This window comes from Zalophus californianus, chromosome 10, assembly GCF_009762305.2.
Source record: "Zalophus californianus isolate mZalCal1 chromosome 10, mZalCal1.pri.v2, whole genome shotgun sequence".
In the NCBI taxonomy this organism is placed as follows: Eukaryota; Metazoa; Chordata; class Mammalia; order Carnivora; family Otariidae; genus Zalophus; species Zalophus californianus.
In genome coordinates, this window is record NC_045604.1 from 810,117 (window position 1) to 829,332 (window position 19,216).

The 19,216-nt window shown below is 45.9% G+C and overlaps 2 protein-coding genes across 6 annotated transcripts in view; both read right to left on the minus strand.

Moving 5' to 3' along the window:
* ADAR (adenosine deaminase RNA specific) overlaps nucleotides 1-13,512 on the minus strand; it is a 38,752-nt gene extending 25,240 nt beyond the window's left edge. For 3 of the 4 annotated variants that reach the window (XM_027610601.2, XM_035722107.1, XM_027610599.2), the window contains exon 1: nucleotides 4,993-5,025. In XM_027610601.2, the coding sequence (XP_027466402.1) occupies nucleotides 4,993-5,010 (18 nt within the window). In that variant the 5' untranslated portion in view covers nucleotides 5,011-5,025. Of the gene's footprint in view, nucleotides 1-4,992; nucleotides 5,026-13,410 lie in introns of those variants that run through there. The other variant, XM_027610602.2, reaches the window with a different exon arrangement.
* Nucleotides 9,824-13,280, minus strand: LOC113932111. 2 transcript variants are annotated; one of them, XM_027610606.2, is made up of 4 exons: nucleotides 12,886-13,280; nucleotides 12,452-12,546; nucleotides 11,660-11,750; nucleotides 9,824-9,941 (listed from the first exon to the last, which is right to left on the minus strand). In XM_027610606.2, the coding sequence occupies exons 1-4, from the start codon at nucleotides 13,235-13,237 to the stop codon at nucleotides 9,928-9,930; spliced, it is 552 nt and encodes a 183-aa protein (XP_027466407.1). In that variant the 5' UTR covers nucleotides 13,238-13,280; the 3' UTR covers nucleotides 9,824-9,927. The 2 variants fall into 2 exon arrangements, with proteins under 2 accessions (XP_027466407.1, XP_027466406.1); XM_027610605.2 differs by lacking the exon at nucleotides 9,824-9,941 and adding an exon at nucleotides 10,528-10,665.
* Nucleotides 13,513-19,216: the final 5,704 nt, after the last annotated feature.

Sequence of the window (19,216 nt, forward strand, 5' to 3'; positions counted from 1 at the left end):
CACTTTATGCACATTTCTGCACAGATGCGCTATACTTCACAATTTGAAAAGGTTAAAAACAACCACAAACTCTCCCTACTGTCCTTCCAGCCTGTCTCACTATGTTCTATTTTCCATGTAAGTAAAATGTGTTAGGTCTTACCACTTTTCCTACCTTCCGGCTAAACAATCCCACAGCCTTTGACCCCTCTACAAGAATGGTCTAGAAAAGCCTCAATCACAGCTACTGGACGCAGGGGAAGCTCCCTTTTAACCTGACACAGGACGTGGTGCTGACGCAGAGGGGGACACACACTCCCGAGCCGGTCGGCGCGAGCCGTGTAACGGTCCTCCGCCCCTGCAGCTCCAGCACCGGAAGACAGTCTCCCTCAGGAGCCGCCCCCTGCACCCCACCCCCCGCCCGGACTGCTTCAGCTCCCACACGCTTGTGAGGCAGTGAGGTCAATCTCTGTGCTGTTCTATTGGATGGAGCACTTTTTAAAAATGAGCCAAAAGTAACATGTCAATTGCAGAAAATTTCAGAGAATGCAAACAAACTGACCCCAGTCCTCTGCTGTTAATTCACCGGTGCCTACCCTTCCCATGCTTCCTCTGTGCATAAAGGCACCATGAACACACAGGTGCTCCCCTCTGGGGCCCGTGAGTGTCTGCTTGTGAAGTAACCCCAAATGCCAAATTCAAGTCCTCCTGTGTACATACACCTTAGGGCTCCTTGCTAGCAAGCGCCTACATGAGAGTCACCATCTAAAGTAAGGTATGCGTCAAACAGCCCCTGGCTCTGTGCTCTCAGTGCTCTCAGTGCTGCCAAGATCTGGCTCCCGATGTGCCGCTGGGAACCTGTGCTCCCCCTGATGATGGAGAAGGTTGTGTTATCATCTGGGCTGCCGGGGTGGTTTTAGTCTCCAATCTTGGTTATCTTTGCCTTTTAACTATAAATGTTAGTCTGGCTTTGGAATGATTAATTTGAGTTGTTGTGTATAACCTGACCGCAAGCAGGGATGCATGTTTACAGCAGTGCTTTTACTCCGTCATTTCCTATAGCCAGACCTTATGCACATAGGGCTACCTCCAACTGAACCATCTATGTCCGTTCTGGAAAGCAGACGTCTGCACACTCCTTCAATACTTGCTCAGAGAGCCATGCTGCAACAGAAACATCCTGCCTGTGAGTGTTCGCTACTTAACTTGCAACGTGTTATATAAAAAAAGTAATAAATTACTAAGTTACTTTTAACTACTAGGGCATCATTTCAGAACAGAACATGCACATAAATAAACTGTTCTTTTTTTTTCTTTTAAGGTTTTATTTATTTCTTTGACAGAGAGCGAGCACAAGCAGGGGAAGGGCAGGGGGAGAAGCCAACTCCACACTGAGCGGGAGCCCGATTCAGGACTCGATCCCAGGACCCTGAGATCATGACCTGAGCCGAAGGCAGACACTACCGCTTGAGCCACCCAGGCACCCCAAAAAACTCCTGTTCTTATCTTAACTCCTAGGAAATCCATAATAAGCAATTCATAGAGCTGCTAGGCATGCATGTATTGCCTGCCTTTTTGGTTATCGTTTCTCTTCAACTCTTTATCACTGGGTTTTTGATTTCACTGAAACAGCTACTGCCACATCAACATAATCTCAGCATATTCTCAGGGTCTTCCCACAGTAACCCCACTTGCTCTGATAACCTGTAAGGCTTTCTGCACACAGACCGGTGACCTGCCCAGTGGCTGTATTTATGTTGATGTCTGGTGTTAATGACCAGACTGGCTTTTGAAGTTACAATAAGGTAAGAGGTGCTTCAAGTACTCCAGAGACAGAGGTCTCTAACAGCATCTCTACTAGCAGAAACTGCCTATACCTGATCAAAACTATCCAGTAAATGCAAGAAAAGTGGATTTACCAACTATCTATAGGCACCAGGTGATAGCAAGTGTCATCATACGTGGAAGATACAGTATTAGTAACAATGTCAAAACCGTACGAGAATAATGGCTAACAGGCCTGTGCTAAATATTTCACATAAAGTTTACACCATCAACACATATTTAGTCTGCTAAAACCCCACAAGATGACCTTCTTGTAACTTTATGCATCAAGCCCTGACTCTCTTAATCTGCCTCTCCTATGCCAGACTGGCCTGGCACATGGCATACGACCGACTTCTCACCTGGCTGCTGGCCCATATTTGGGCTCCTCTGAGTCAGGGTCCAAAGGGGGGACCTCCCATTCACTCTTGCCTGCTCTTTGTCCCTAGGGCCCAGTCTGCAAGTGGATGGGCTGTCCCAGCTTGCTCCAAGGTCATGTCCCCATGTCCATGGTCTGCAGGAGGCAGAGGGACAGGTGCAGCTCTGCGCTGGGCAGGCGTAGCCTCTGACCCTCAGCTCTGCACTGTGTCCTGGGTAAGCAGCCTGATGTCACCAATAGCCAAGTGCTGAACAGCCGTTTGCCAAACAGCCAATTCCTTGAATGACCAATTTACAAAATAAATGATATGCTGACTTTACTTTTTTAAGCTCTCTAGTCTTAACTGAGCAGTTTTGAATTCTGTCTTCATAATAGTCTTAGAAGAAATGTAGTCTGCCCATCTCCCCATTGCCGTAGAGCTGAGGCCGAGGAGGAGACTGGGGACAGCAGAAGGGGCGGAGGTTGAGGGGCTCCTGCAGAACTCTCAGTGGACTGACTTTGTGGACACTGAACTAGAGCCATTTCCAGATGTCCACAGTGTTATTCCCAAAGGGAGTGAAAAAGGCTTTGCTATTCCTAACACATGTCTTTAAAAGCCTTTCCTTCAGCACTGACCAGGTCGCAAACATTCCCAACTACACACACCGGGGAGAAGGTAAGTGAAGAGAGCTGTGGAGAGGCTGACCTTGAAGACAGGAGCGATGCAGCCACAAGGTAAGCACCAGAGCCTGCAAGGGGTTCTCATGGAGAGCCCCTGGCGGGAGCCCAGCCCAACAATACGGATTTCAGATCTTTGGCCTCCAGAACTCTTGTTTGGAGCCACCAAATTTGCAGTAATTTGTACTGCAGTTCTGGGAAACGAATACACCATCCTTAATGGTCAGGGCAAACCAGGGAGCTCTGAATGCAAAAGGAGGAGAGACCTCGCTCTGTAGCCAGGGATTTGTGCATCAGAGAGGACATGTGCACAGCCCCATCTCCACGTGTTAGTTAAACCAAACAGTACACCTTTCTCATTACTGTCCGGTAGAATTAGAGTCTTTTGTTTTCATTTGAAAACATATAACAACAAACCAACAGCCAATATCATATTTAAAATGGGTTAGGCATTCCCACTAAATGAGAAAATGAGGGCCACCCTTACTACTATGATCTTATTTCTTCGATTCTGAGACGCAACCCTAACATTTCTGATACTGTAATGCGAATTACAATGTGTGGTGCACTAATATGGTAGCCCCCAAAAGCTATTTTTGAATCAGTAGCATGTTCTATGCTCAACAGTCTTAAAGTGAAATATGGTATTAAAATTGTTTTGGAAATTCTAGCATATAATGGAAAACAGAAATATCAGATAAACTTAAAAGTAAAGAGAAAACAGATTACGTGCAGATAATACCAAAACTCTAATCGATTGCAGAATGAAAAACTCTTAGGAAACCAATGGCAGTCAAGGAATATGGCTGGATGTAAGAAAAATATACAAAACACAACTTCTTCCTTATATGTAGTAGGATAAAAATACTACATTCTTTTTTTTAAAAAAAGATTTTATTTATTTATTTGAGAGGGAGAATGAGAGACAGAGAGCACGAGAGGGAAGAGGGAAGAGGGAGAAGCAGACTGCCCGCTGAGCAGGGAGCCCGATGCGGGACTCGATCCCGGGACTCCAGGATCACGACCTGAGCCGAAGGCGGCCGCTTAACCAACGGAGCCACCCAGGCGCCCCAAAATACTACATTCTTAATAGCAAATAAAACATTTTAAAAAAAGGAGAGAGAAACATCTAGGAATAATCTCAAGGAATGTGCACAGCCTACCTGTGGAAGAGTATAAAACTCCGCTGCAGAACATGTCTTAAATAGAAGGATCACCAACCCCAAATGTGACGGCGGAACAGTTTATGAATGCCAACAAGAGCCAAATTCATTAACGGTTTACTGCAAATTCTACTGAGGTGAGAGCAGTAAGGAGTGGATATCTGACAAAACGATCAGAAAGAAGACAGTTACGCTAATTAATTCACGGCCGTAGTGGTGTCCTGCAAGAACGGAGTACAGACTGGCAGAACCACATTCCCTCAGCAGGCCTTAGTGTGTGTACGGGTCCACTGCATGATGGGAAGCCGAAAGCAGCAGTGAGGGGAAGAAGGCTATGTCAAAACATGGAGCTCAGCCAATTCGTTGGCTTTTTTGGGGAAAAAGTCTATTTACAGCCTTGCCTTATATTAATAAGGCAGAATAAATTACAAATGGATTAAAGGATTATCTATATTTTAAATAAAAACACTAAAAAACAAGTCAGTATGTATGACTTATTTCATAGCAATGGAAGATATCAGAAAGCAGGACCTCTGTTCACTGCAGATAAGTTTTGTACTTCAAAAAATACGACATTGTTTGAAAACAAGTTTAAAAATGCATTAGTAACACAACGCAGAGAGGGAACACTTACCACACATGCCGGCCAGAGCTCACAAGCATCTGTGTATGCCAGGTATTTAGACAAGACAGCACACACAGTGCTCAACGGGCCAGTGCTGTGCTTTACCCCATAACCCCACAATCACCTAGGAGACAGGGGCACTACTGCTGTCCCCAGGCTGCAGAGGAGGAAACTGAGGCTGACCACAGCTATATAGGTTGTTCAAGGTAATACAGCCAGCAGGATCCAGACACAGGCATCCGGCTCCAAAGCTGGTGCCCTTGGCCACGACACTAAGCTACCCCCACTAAAACTATAGTCAATAAAAAGGCAATCACACACACACACAGACACACACAAGTACAAACACTTGGGAAAATACTCACATTAATAACTAGCGACATGAAAATGTAGCATGGTCTACGTCTTCATTCATAAAATCGGTAAAAAAAATGAGATTACTCGGTGCTAGTTGGGGACTCCATGCTTACCTTCACAATCTAATCTTGGACTCTAGGAATCCACTCTGGCCCTATCCAGAATGTTCTCAAATATGATTAGGTCACTGCCATCTCCCTTCTTTAAACCCTTTATGGCTACCCACTGGTTTCTGGATAAAGGCCCAAGGTCCTAACAAGGTCTGCAGTATGCCCCCACTTCCTGGCCAAACCTCCCCTAATCAGACTTCACAAAAGTCACGTTCCATTCTGTTTGTCCAACAGTCACAGAGCACTCCTGCAGCCTTGAAAAAGCCAAGTCACGCACTGTTTTCTCCCCCAGTCCTGTCCCTACACCAGAGGGCAGAAGGCACATAAAATTTATAGTACCCATAACTGGAGGAAAGCTTTTTTTTTTTTTAAAGATTTTATCTATTTGACAGAGAGAGAGACAGCGAGAGAAGGAACACAAGCAGGGGGAATGGGAGAGGGAGGAAAGCTTTCTTCATGGTCTTTATCACTAGTTGTAGCTACCTATTTGCAAGATCATTTGATTACTCATAATGTCTGTCTGTCCTGAGCAGTGCGAATCTTAGACCCCTGTGACCCAGCCTAGTGCTCTGGCAATAGAAGGTGCTCGGCAGATATCTGTGGAGTAAGTACACGTCAACGACGGGATCAAGGAAAGGGGCTGGGGGAGAGGAAACAATGCGAGGAGGAGAAGCAGGCACTTTCCTATTATGGCAGTTAAGACCAATGATGGCTTCTACTGTTTTATAAGGTAATTGGATGTTGTGTGTCAGATGTCTTGAATGTCCGTAACCTCAGTTAATGGTCAATAACCATTATTATTGATAATGTAACCCTAGGGGCATCTGGGTGCTCAGTCATCTGAGGGCCTGAGTCTTATCCTCAGCTCAGGTTCTGACCTCAGGGTCATGAGTTTAAGCCCTGTGTTGGGCTCCACACTGGGCATGGAGCCTACTTAAAAAAAATGTAATCCTATTACTAGTTATTATGAATAAACATAATAATAAGATAATAAAAATCTACATTGGGGAAGAGAATTTGAAATCTAGTATGAAAAGTTGCATTTGCTATAGCATGGTTTACAACAGGAAAAAACCTGAAAAGAGCCTTAATGTCTCCAGCTGGAGATATGGTCGTAAAGATTCTGGAATGACCACGAGTTATACAACAAGTAACAGTGGTATTTACAGAGTTAATGCCATGGAACATGTTTAAATCATAGTAAGTGAACAGAGCACAGAACGTGAAATTGAAAATAGAGAATAATTTTAGCTTTGGGAAACAATGTGCCTAAGTGCCAGGTACTGTTGAGGGAGAGAGAGAATGAGAGGGGTAGGGTCAGAGGGAGAGGCAGACTCCCCGCCGAGCAGGGAGCCCGACGCGGGACTCGATCCCGGGACTCCAGGATCATGACCTGAGCCGAAGGCAGTCGCTCAACCAACTGAGCCTCCCAGGCGCCCACTAAGCCTTTCTTTCTGAGACAGCCCTGATTCTGTCCACTTTCCTGAGGCCAGGCTCCCTCCCCAGACCCAGGGGGAGGATTGTAATTAGTCTAATAACCTCCTCTCGGCAATCCATTTTTCTTGCCTGTGGTACATGTGACAGTTCTGGCCAAGAACACACAACAAGCTGTCGGGCTTTCTCGTGATGAAGGCCCCTTGCTGTGGACAGGTGTTGCCCTAAGGTGGCAGAGTGGGGGGCTGGCTGGTCAACCGAGGCCAGAGCCAACCAGTCTGTGGTGTGAGCAGCACCGCGCTGCGTGAAGACGCCAACGTGTACGGATGCATAGGGTGACCAGTCGTTTTACTCATTTCAGGGTTTCCTACAATTTCCAAGTTTTCTACTAGAAAGCCTCTATCACCCCAAAAATGGGGGGGGTCAGTAAGAATGAAAAGATAGGTACAAATGGCACGAAACTTTCCCTTAAGAAGCTCCGAGTCTAGTCATGGAAGCAAATGATTCAAATACCACGTGATGACACCGTGAGACGCCACGTCACCTCCCGGCTACTGGCCCAGCTAAGTGAAAAGCCTCACAGTATCTAAACTGGGCGAGGATTTGGAGCAACCGGACTCTCGGGCACTGTTGGCGGCGACATGAAACGGAGCTGCCATTTTGGGAGCTGTCTGGCAGTTCCTTCCAAGGCCAAGCATACGGCTACCCTCATACCAGCAACTATACGCCCAGGTACCTACCAAGGAAAATACAAAGAAATGGCCACAAAGAGACTTCTATAAGAATGTTCAGAGCCAGGAGTAAGAAGGGGAAAGCGGGAGCTGTTGCCTAATGGGTACAGGGTTTCAGATTTACAAGAGAAAAAGTTCCAGATGTTTCACAATGCAAATGTAGGTAACACTGTTGCACTGTATGCTTGGAAATGGTAAGACAGCAAATTTCATGTGATGTGCTTTGTACCTCAATAGAAGAAGAAAAAAAATATTCATAGATTTATTCTTAAAAGCCCTAACTGGAAACAAACCAAATGTCTGTCACGGGGTGAGTGCATAAACTGATGTATATTCACACAGAAGGCAACGTTTGAGCCCAAATGAAAGAAGCCACACACAGAAGTACGTGTTGTAGAATCCCATTTACGGGAGGTTTTAGAACAGCAGAACTAGTCTATGGGGATGACAGACCCTAGAGCAGGGGTGGCCTCTGGGGACAGGGATGGCTAGGAAGGGGCGTGAGGGAACTCTCTGGGGTGATGGAAATGTTTTATTTTCCTGATTTGGATGGTGACTGGGCATATATTTGTCGTATTTGTCCATATTTGTTGAAGTATTTGCTGTCTATTGTATATAACTGTATCGTAATAAAAAAGAGTCGCAGGGAAACTGGGCTGAGGGAACTGGAAGGAGCTAAACTCATCCTCCTGGCTACACGCCGAAGAGCTGCCGGTAGGACAAGACAGATCAGCAGCCACAGATAAACACCGCCCTGCGGAGGGGCACGGGTATGCCAAGAACATAACATTGTGAGGATTACACATACATTTCAACCTCAGTTCCGCAGAACAGGCTTTGATGGTCTAACAAATTACTTTAAAAAGGAAAAATATATGATATATACACTCATGTAATATAAAATAAAACATAGGCCTTCATCTAATTCAAACTGATTTTATTTAAAACATTACACAATATTTTCATCAAATATTTTGTTAAAATTGGAAATAAAACTGATTATTAGCTTTTTAAGGTAATTAAAAAAGCAAAACATAAAATACTATAATACAGAATGAAGAAAAAACATTTTAAAACTTACAAGCAAAGGAAGAAATCAGAAAGTACAAAATTTGTCTACAGAATAATGAAAAATAGGTTTTGTATGTTTAATGAAAAAGCCAAAAGTAGATGGCAAACAACAAATTAGAAAAATATTCACAGCAAATCAAGTATTTTGTTTGTTTTTATCATGAGCACATACTCAGGTTTTTTTTAGGGACTTTGTATAATTTTATAAAAAAAATAAATGCAATTAAGTGAATAGACAAATATTAACTGAGAATTTTAAAAAATAGAAATAAAAATGATAATCATATGCAAAAAGAATTCAAACTTAATCATAACAAAAGATGCATATTAAAGCCAGACAATGTAGCAAAACTTTTCCTTTTTTAGTTAAAATACCCAGTCTGGGGTAGGCAGGCTGGGGCAGGCACAGAGAGCGCTGGGTGTGGACACGGGGACTCACTTTTCTGGAAGCGTGTCAGGACTACGCCTGCTCCGTGCACCGCAGCAGGTGGAGGTAAGTGTGGGCTTAAACACTAGCCCCCACCTCCCCAAGTCTCCAATGCTACCAGAACTTGTTAAAAGAAGAAACAAAAGGGAATGGGCGTGGGTAGGGTTCCTGGAAGGGAAGGCACAGTAACCTGGGAAGACGGACGTGCTCTGCGGGGTGCTGGGCACAGATGTGGGCCTTCCCTGGGAGAGGCCGGGAGACCAACACCTGAGCAGCCCTGTCCTGCCAGCTCCCCCTCGCCCCCAGGCAGGACAGCTCTGTGTCCCTGGGAGCAGTGGTGGGTGCAGCAGAAGCACCCTGGCCACAGGAGGGGAGAGGAAGAGTGTGGATAGGCATGCAGAGCGTGGCTGCATTTGGGCAACAACCAAACGACCACACATACAGGGAGGTCTATATATCAATACTGTGTATACACACATGGGTATGTAGATATAATTTCATTTCTTTAATGACCACAACTAAAATCCTCCTCAGGAAGGAGGTGAATAACACAGGCAGTAGGTCCACCTCTGGAGGGTGAGATGAGCTGCATGGAGGGGTCTCATTCCTTGCAGAATTTTCTAATTGGGATTTTTTCCCCAAAGATTTTAAGTAATCTCCACACCCAATGTGGGGCGAGAACTCTGCTCTCCCCCAAGAGTTGACCGTTCCTCTGACTGAGCCAGCCAGGCGTCCCTCTAACTGGGATTTTTCAGTGTTTCTTGAGTGTTTTGGTATTTAAAAAGAAAAAAAAGTTTTAAAGTTCACAACCCTGTTCCCAAAACTCCAGTCGAAGAATGAGTTATTTATAAAAGGCTTAGGACAGTGCCTGGCACCTTGTAAGTGCTCAAATAAATGTTTTAAAAATAAATACCCTACGGAAAAGGACTCAAACTATGGAAAAAGCCTCCATATACAACCTATCACAGTTCAGAAAGGGTTGAGTATGGAGGGAAACATTTCAAGGGGTGGAATTCCATGTGGCTTTTCCTTGGGGCCTGACCCTTGGCCTCTGCAGGGACCTGGGGAGAGGTTCTGCCTTTCCAGGGTGGGTTCGCAGTACTGGAGTTTACAGAATTTACAGTGAAAACTGTATCTATCGTGCAGACTGGAATCCTCATCAACACGATGTCAGCGTTTTCTCCCTGTGGGCAGATTTTCATTCATTCATTTAATAAACATTTATTAAGCACAAAGCATGTGCAGGCACTGTCCTAGGTCCTAGAGACACAGCAGTAAATGAAACAAAACCTCTTTTCCTCGTTATTTTCATGAAGTTGATGTTCTAACAAGGAGAGATAGGCAATAAACAAATCAATATACATCAACTGGTTGCAAGTGCTAAGAAGAGAAATAATGCCAACTAAGGATGGGAGTGACCAAATCAGGTGTTTACCCATGAGCAGGAGAGAAGGGGGCCTAACTCACTGATGGAGGTCAAGGACGGCTTCTGGGAGGAGAAGCATGACCTGAGTCCAGAAGGCAGTCAGTCGGATGAAGCTGTGGGGAAGGGCGGATGCAACCGCCACACAGGTGTGGAGGGGTTAGGAGGCTCAGGGTCAGTGTCAGTGCCACAACACAGCAACAACTCGACGGACACACAAAACCAGGGGGATTCGTTCCAGTCGGAAGGCTTTGGAAGGGCCTCAAAGAGGTGGGATATGAGCATGCGCGCACATGCACACAGTAGTCATCCCATGTGGTTATGCAGGAGCAGGTTACTCCTTCATCCCAGGAGTGGGCCTGTGACACAGACCTGACCAACCATGGCATCCGTGTCTCCTTGGCCACTGAGATTAGTTTACAATGCAGAAGAGAACTGTAAAGTCACCCGCTTGGGGCTGCCAGTGCTCAGCTTTTTCAGCATGTCTACAGAAGGCAGCAGGAGAAAATGAGGTCAATAAATGAGAAAGGCAGGGCCAAGAGGGTCTTCATGACATTCTTTGAGCCTTATGATCCAGCCATACCTGAAGCTCATCTTTGGACTTCCTAGTTAAATGATCACAGGAGGTTGGGGGACTCTTTTTTGCTTAAGTTTATACTGGGTTTCTGCCATTCACAACTGGATTAATATACCCTTTTTTGGGCGAAAGAGCTTCACTGTGTATGTCGTGATGATGGGGTACAAGGGTAATGGAGGATAGATTATGTGAGAGTTTCTCCCATTAAGTTTGATAAAGACAGTGAAATAGGTGGCTTCGAGGCATCCGGGAGGGTACAGAAGCAGCAACGACAGGTCCTTAGGTGTGTGTGTAAGTTACAGTCTATATGGATGAGTAACATAAACCTGTGAGTTTATATAATCCACTCTATGGCCCTAAGTCATCTTCAGAGAACTAACACGGAACAGCTGATCAAGGACACCAAGAATATCTATTTAAAACCAGTTTACTATTCCCACATTAATGCACATCAGTCACAGGTCTTTCCCAAATATTTAATGTTGCCACAAACTTAATATTTTGAACTCTTTACCCTATACCAAACAATCATCCAGTGTTCTCTAGAAAACTTAATTCGGACAGCTAGACCCATTATGGTCCAATTCTAACAGATGTTAGAGCAAAATAAACTGCTGTTTCTCAAGAGGTCACTACAGATGCCCGAAGCTCAGGTCCTCTTGTTCACATATTTGAAAACTCTAATCGGTTGGTCACAGACAATACCAATCTCAGACTAAAATACAGCTTCAAATCTTTAAATCCATGAACAAGAAAGATGCTCACATTACACCATTACCGTATAAAGCTAGAACAGCTAGCTAAGGAAGCCTTTGTGTATTAAGCAATGGGTCTCATTCCGGCAGAAATAACAATACCTCAAGATTTTTTCTTCTTTCCACAGGTATTTACCAAATACCTACTGTGTGCCCACGATCCCAGCACTGTGTGCCCATGAGCCTTTCCTTTTTCTCTGGGTGAAAAGGCCAAATCTCGGTTCACATCTGGACAATGCTGGGTAAAATGTAAAATAAAAGATAATTTATCACTGAACAATTTGAAATATTATTCTTTCAGCAAATACTGGCCCTCTGAACTCTGCTTATGCTTCCCTTGCCCCATTACCCCAGGTTCACGATGCTAGGACTGTAGTCACTGAGAAAGAACAAGCCCGAGAAGCCTGGGTTCCAGTTCCAGTTCTGCCATTAATTAGCGTCGGGATTTTGGCCGAGACTAATCTTCTGGATCTGAACAATGGGGATATGCTTACTTATTGCACTGGGTTGCAGGAGGTATTAAATCAGTGGATGTAAAGTGTTCTGTACAGTGTGAGGCACATACCAAGTGCTCAATAAAGAGAAGCTGTAATTAAACGAGGACTTAACCTCTTTCCAGTTGTAAAATTTTATGAGGTCTTTAGTAGAGAGATTATGGATTTTGAGATTCCTCCTTCTACTACCCTCCCCCCCCCCCCGCCCCGTCTGCTTCATCACATCTGGCAGAATGGCAAACACCCAAAATAGCAAAAAGTTCCCCCCTTCTCAATCAGCTGTACCCATGGGAAGCCCTCAGCAAGGGAGCAAGTTCAAGTGCCTGGGTGCTGTACCCTTACTAATAATAGCTGGACGCCTCAAATTCTGACAATAGCCCTGCGAGGTGGACATAATTACCCTCATTTGGTCGGTAAGCGCGAGCGGGAGGAGTTAACAACTCACTGAATGTGACACCGACGGCAAACGGCAGACCTGACTCCAAAGTTCACGCCCATTTCCACTCTTACTCCTCCGCTTCCCATACAGCAAGCACGCAACTGTTTGTTTAAATAACGAACAAGATATTTCGGGAGCTCTGCAACGATGGGAACGTGCCTTCTTTGGTAAGGAGAGAAGTTGGCACCATCACTCTCGTTTTCTCGGCAACCTGAGGCTCCTGCGTTCTGCGCTCCCCGTCACCTACCGCCCCCCTCCCCGGCGGCAGCACAGGCCTCTGGGCGCGAGCGTGCGGCCCAAGCAGCTCAGCCTCCGCCGTCTCTGCCAAGCGCCTGCTGGGGCTCCCCCGCGCTGCACTGAAGACCCAGTGACAGGTATCCCTTTTTGAAAGGCAGGTCTCCCAAACTCTGACATCACACGAACACCTGCGGCAGGCTTACCCTCTGGCGGGGCCCGAGAATCACGCCGAGCAGACGGAGGCCGGAGGACAGGCCACGGTGACGCAACTAGGCCTCCTGCAGCAGGGCCAGGCCGAGGCACCGCGCGGTGGCCGCGACCCGCAGCGGGCTGTCCGCGGCGGACGCCCACGCCTTCCCCGCGGAAGGCACGCAGGGGCAGCGCGGGCTGCCCCGGGGCTGCGGTGCGGGCGCAGGAGGTCCCGGCGGGGAGGCGCAGGGCGGCGCGGCCCTGGACGAGCCCCAGGAGCCCCGCGTCCAGACGCTGTCCGCGCCGAGGGCAGCAGAGCCGCTGGTACCCAGCTGCTGGGCTCCGATGGCACGCGCGCCAGGGCATCCGCGCGCGCACCGGGCGCGCCCGGGCACACACGCACGCGCGCGCGCGCACACACACACACACACACGCGGGCGCACGCGCACGCACGCCCCCGGGCCCCCTCCCCCCAGCGCCCCCCTCTCTCAGCGGCTCGGGTCGGGAAGGGGGTGCGGAGAAGGAAACATTCTCCTTACCGGGTGCGGTGATCCTCCGGGCCACGGCCCGACCCCAGAGGCTGCCACGGCCGCGCACCCTCCCCGCCCGCCCCCACCACGTAGCGGCGCCGCCGCCGCCGCCGCCGCCGCCGTCGCCGCCGCCGGGAATCAATGGCCCGGTCGCCGAGTGGTGACGTCACGGCGCGCCGGGCGTGGGCGGCCGCGCCACGTGACTGCCGCCTCTTTTGTCTGCGTCGGGGCGGCAGGGGCTCTGCCGCCGGTGGGTGTTGGGGGTTCGCTGGGGGCCAGGTGCCGGGTCGGGGAGGCCGCAGGTGGGCTCCCGGCCGTTCCTGACGCGCTGGGCCCGAGGCCTGCGCGTGTGAGGGTACCGTGGGCGTTTTAGAGAGCCTCGAGTACACGGGAGTAAATTAGTAAGACGTGGCCCCTGAATGGCTCGTTTAGATTTATCTCAAAAGTCCCACAATGAGGGGCGCCTGGGGGGCTCAGGCGGCTAAGCCTCTGACTCGGTCTCAGCTCGGGTCTTGATCTCTGGCTCCGCCCTGGGCCCCAGCCTACTTAGAAAATAAGTCCGAGGGTGAACATCCCCTTTAACCGGCCACCTCGCCATCAGACCCAAGAACTGAAATACCGCCAGTAACTTTCCTGAAGGGATACGTGGTCCCGGTTCTTTGCTACTGCCTCCCCCTCTGAAGTTATTTCCATCCTGATTCGTGTTTACCCTTACATTGCTTTAACTTTGCACACTGACGTATTAAGCAATATAGTAGTTTCTGTTTTTGTTTTTAACTTCTGTCCAGCGTTCTGGACACATGCGTGTCACATGTGTGTCTTACAAACATGTTACTGTCTTAGTTCATTCAGGCTGCTTTGACCAACTGCCACAGATTTAGAAAGGACAGAAATTTATTTCTCACGGTTTTTTTTTTTTTAAAGATTTATTTATTTCAGGGCACGAGTAGGGGGAGGGGCAGAGCTCAGAGTTCCTGATGGGGCTCATCCCAAGATCCTGAGATCAGGACGTGAGCTGAAACCAAGAGTCTGGTGCTCAACTGACTGAGCCACCCGGGCGCCCCTATTTCTCACAGTTCTGAAGGCTGGCAGCAGGGTGCCGCATGCTCCTCCTCCCGGTAGTAGACTTCTGATGTGGCAGAGGCCTAGGGATCCCCGTGGGGGCTCCTTAAGCACCCAGTCCCACTCATGAATGCCAGCACTTCCTAATACTATCTCACTGGGCACTAGGGTTTCAACATACGGATCCTGGGGGGACATAAATATTCAGACCTAAGATTCATCCTTGCATTTCTTTCATTGTCACTGCTACATAATGGCCCATTATGTGAGTGTATTATTATTTATCCATTCTCCAGCTGCTGAACATCTATGCAATTTCTAGTTTTTTGCTATTTCCAACAGTGCTGTTATGAGCGTTGCCTTTTGGTGCTTCTGCACAAACATTTCTCTTGCGTATATTTACCTTGGAGTAGAATTGATGGGTCTTGGGTCCGTCAGTGTTTAACTTTTTATGATAGTATCATACCTTTATTCAAAAGTGGTTATGCCAGTTTACCCTTCTACTGGCATCCATATCTTCCCTAATGCTTCGGACTTCTTGAGTTGGGGCAATGATATGGGAGCTAAATGGGGTCTCATCCCAACCTTATTTGGCCTATGCCTGAGGTGAAGCATCTCATATATTTATTGGCCACCTGTATAGTTCCTTTACTGTGAAATGTCAGTGTCTGGGGCTGGAGGGATTTCAGGGCAGATGAAGGAAAATGATATGACCAGGAGGTGGCAGTAACACACACAGGTTTTCTCTGGGCTGGCTTTGACAGATTTGTATGTGGGAAGTCCCTCACAGAAGTAGACAATCCAGAGACTCTGGGGCAGCTAGAAGGAGAGGAGGGCAAGGAAATCCCCAGATGGTTAAGTGACCTTGCTCTGCAGCCCAGCCGGAAGTCTCTGAGTCAGAAACCTCCAAAGGGCAGCAGCAGTTTGGGGTCTTTATAACCACGTGGTTTATCTATGACTAGCAGGTGTTGGACACAGTTTCATGAAGTATGCAAAAGAGGCAGGCAGCTCTTAAATGGCTAAAACTCTGCTTATTGGGGGTGTGTTTAAAACAACTGGATGTGTAAAAATTTGAGTTTGGTACTTACCGGCAGGTGTTGAGCTTATACAGGTCCCAATCTGCTGCATAGAAATAAACAACCTAGGGGCCAATATACAGAGTCCATCCTTGGCTCACCTTTATAATAGCCAGTTCATGTCTTTTGCTCATTTTTTTTTAGTGGATTGTACTGAACACTACTTTATTAGTTATATGTTGCAAGTTTCTTCTCTCATATGTGGCTTGTCTTTTCCTAATTTTATTTTATTATTTATTTATTTTAAAATTTTATTTATTTTTTGACAGAGAGAGACACAGTGAGAGAGGGAACACAAGCAGGAGGAGTGGGAGAGGGAGAAGCAGGCTTCCCGCGGAGCAGGGAGCCCGATGCGGGGCTCGATCCCAGGACCCCGGGACCACGACCCAAGCTGAAGGCAGACGGTCAACGACTGAGCCACCCAGGCGCCCCTTCACTTCCTATTTTAATAAATACATGTTCTGAACTTCAAATTTATAAATATTTATTCTGTTTTTTTCCCCATCCTAATATATATTAACTTACTCTTCTAAAAAATTTAGTTTTGCTTTTGACATTTGAATTCTTATGTTCTCTGGAATTTAGTTTATGGTTTTACTTTTACATACAAACGACTCACCCTCACCCAGGTTTGTTTTTTCGACTAGCCCCACTTTTCCCAACTGATTGTCCTGCCAGCTTGGTCATATATTAACATTCCATTTATGTACGGCTGTATTTCTAAACTGCCTATTCTGTTCTACTGGAAAATTTGTCTATCTTAGTGTCCACACAACGCTGTTTAATTACCACAGTTATATAAAAAGTCTTGATTATTTAGTAGAGGAAAGTCTTCCTTATTTTTCTTCTTCATCTTCTATCTGGGCTATGCTTGGTCCTGTCTGTTTTCCATACATATTTTAGAACAAGCTTCTCAAGTTGCACAGACACACGGCACTAAACCTGTTGGGATTTTAATTGGCATTGCATTGAATATACAGACCAGTTTGGATAGAATTCACATATTTCTGATTCTGAGTCTTCCAGTTTATAAACAAGGGATAGCTATCTGCTTATTAGGTCTTCACTAGAGTCTTTCTAGTAAAGGTTTACTGTTTTCTGTATCCAGATCTTGCACATTTTGTGTCGGGTTTATTCCTAGATACTTTGTAGTTTTTGTTGCTATTGTGATATCCTTTACATTTACACTTTGTAGTAGTTTGTTGCTAGAGTAGAAATAGTTTTGTAAATTGATATTTTATCCAGCCGCTTTATTGGATACAACAATTTGTCATTGATTTTAATAATTTGTCTATTTCTTCTAATCATTTGTTTATTGATTCTTTTGGGTTTTCTATATAAACAATCACTGTATGAAGATAATGTCAGTTCCAGTCATTTTGCTTTTTATTTTTCTTAAAGTATGGGTTTGGACCTCTAGTATAATGTCAATAGAAATGGTGATATCTTCTTGACATTCTTGACTTGGGCACTTTACTTGATCTTGATTTTTGAAAAGGAAATTTAGAATTATTTTGCAGGTTTTTTGGTAAATAAATTTAGAATAGTATTTTTTAAAGATTTTATTTTTTTGACAGAGAGAGACACAGCGAGAGAGGGAACACAAGCAGGGGGAGTGGGAGAGGGAGAGGCAGGTTTCCCACTGAGCAGGGAGTCCAATGCGGGACTCGATCCCAGGACGCTGGGATCGTGACCTGAGCCGAAGGCAGAGACTTAACTGAGTGAGCCACCAAGGTGCCCAATTTAGTCTTTGATTCTATTTTACTTTTTGATTTCTATTTGTTCCATGTATTTTGTTTCTGGCTTTTTTCTTTCTTGCGTTCTTATTTTTGGATTAACTCAATTCTCCTTTTTTTTTTTTTTTTAAGATTTACTTATTTATTTTAGAGAGAGAGAGAGCATGGGGGTGAGCAGAGGGAAAGAGAGAATCTCAAGCAGGTTCCATGTTGAGCATGGAGCCTGATGTGGGACTCGATCTCATGACCCTGAGATCATGACCTGAGCTGAATCAAGAGTCTGATGCTTAACTGACTGAGCCATCCAGGCACACTTAACTGAGTTCTTTTGGAACCTTTTTTCCTACTCCATGTTTTTCTTTCTTAAGATTTGGAATTATGCTTCCTCTTTTTTTAGTGGTTATTCTTGAAAGTTATCATGTATTTTAATTTAACAAGGTCTAAAGTTTAAACACAAAGTTGACACTTTCTTCTGGACAGTACAAGAGCTCTAGAATACTTAGCCCTTTGCTTACCCCTTTTGACTAATACAAAACTGTTGTCTAATTTTTTGTTTCTTTTCTTTTTAACTGCACAAATCAGTCATTGTCATATGTTTGTTTGGGTTCATATACAGAGAAAGAAGTAGAGCTAATATGAGAATGCGTTTACAAACTAGCTGCCACTTAGAGCAACTGGGATAGCTCAGTCTAACGGGACCATCCTCCAAGAAGCCATGTAAAGTGTGTCTCAGGAAAGTCCGCCTGGGGGAATATTTTAAAGATATCTTCAATCACTCAATACACTCTTGGGTAAGGAAGAGAGGAACTTTCCTACAGACTCCTGTTTTCCTTCTGTCATGAGGGTTAACTCCCCCTCCCTTCTGGGTTGTGCATTTGTGTCCTTTGGCATCTGATGATTCAGTGTCATTGGGGTGGCCCCAGGACAGAAGGAAAGGGGCATCGTAGTGTTGGCAGGGAGGAGGAGGTCAGTGTGTGCCTGCATGAACGTGGTTGGTGTTATGCAGAGGTGGTCCCAGCAGGTGGCTGGAGCTGAGATTAAGGGTTCTGGAGAAAGGTGAGGCCAAGAGACTGAAGTAGAGTACATGATGAAAACTAAAGAGAGAGAATGTTCTCAAAAGGAGGAACAGCATTTCAGAGGCACAGTTACGGGGAAAAGCAGTAATCCTTTAAGAGATGCAGAAATAACAACTTCTCTCCAAATGAGGATTCCGTTTATGTGAACTCTTGTAAATATGTTTTTACTTTTGTGAGCCTTTTCTGTCATCTGAGGTTGGATATACCTGAGTTTGAACCCCTAGCATTGGGAGTAGGTAGAAGTGTAGGAAGCAGGCTGCTGGGTGTGTGTGGGGGGGGGGGGGGCACAGACGGTCTTGCTGTGGTAGTTTGGGAAGGACAGAACAAAGGCAAAGAAAAGCCTTTGAAATGGCCTATCTCAGCAGCCCTCCAGGAATGTTACAAATATGTTAGGACATCTAAGAGAGTTGGATCAGAGTGTTCCCCTATTTTCTGATGGGTTCTCAAAGTTATTATTGGCAGAATTTTTCATTTGAGAGAAAGTTTGAGAAATACCCCTGGGTGCTCTTAAGGGCTTCCTTTTTCAGACTCACTGAAGTAGGTAAGAGTAAACAAAAATCATGCAAACATTTTTCAAACCAGATTGTATCAGGTCAAGCAGAATTAGAAAGGCTGGGTAAAGTATTTCTAGAACGTCTGTCTGAAAGCATGGAAAACTACCAAGACAGCAAAGCACGTGTGGGCCAAGATGCTGCAGGAAAGGGAGTCCCATGGAGGGAGACCAACACTTGGCCCCACTTGAGCTCTCTCCCAATTCTAGAGTTGAAGCTAAAAGGATGAGAAGAGCTTCTGGAAGTTTCTCAGGGTAGATGATACCTGGAGTTCAGGGCTCATCAGTGAGAAGGGGTCCTGGTAAACATCCCAG

Bases quoted from the DNA above. Each gene is read 5' to 3' on its own strand.
- LOC113932111 (XM_027610605.2), bottom strand. From the start codon at position 13,237: ATGCCCTGGCGCGCGTGCCATCGGAGCCCAGCAGCTGGGTACCAGCGG. The intron at 12,547-12,885 runs GTAAGCCTGCCG...TTAAACAAACAG, and splicing joins TTCTCGGGCCCCGCCAGAGG to TTGCGTGCTTGCTGTATGGG. The intron at 11,751-12,451 runs GTGAGTTGTTAA...CATTTTACCCAG, and splicing joins TGCCGTCGGTGTCACATTCA to CATTGTCCAGATGTGAACCG.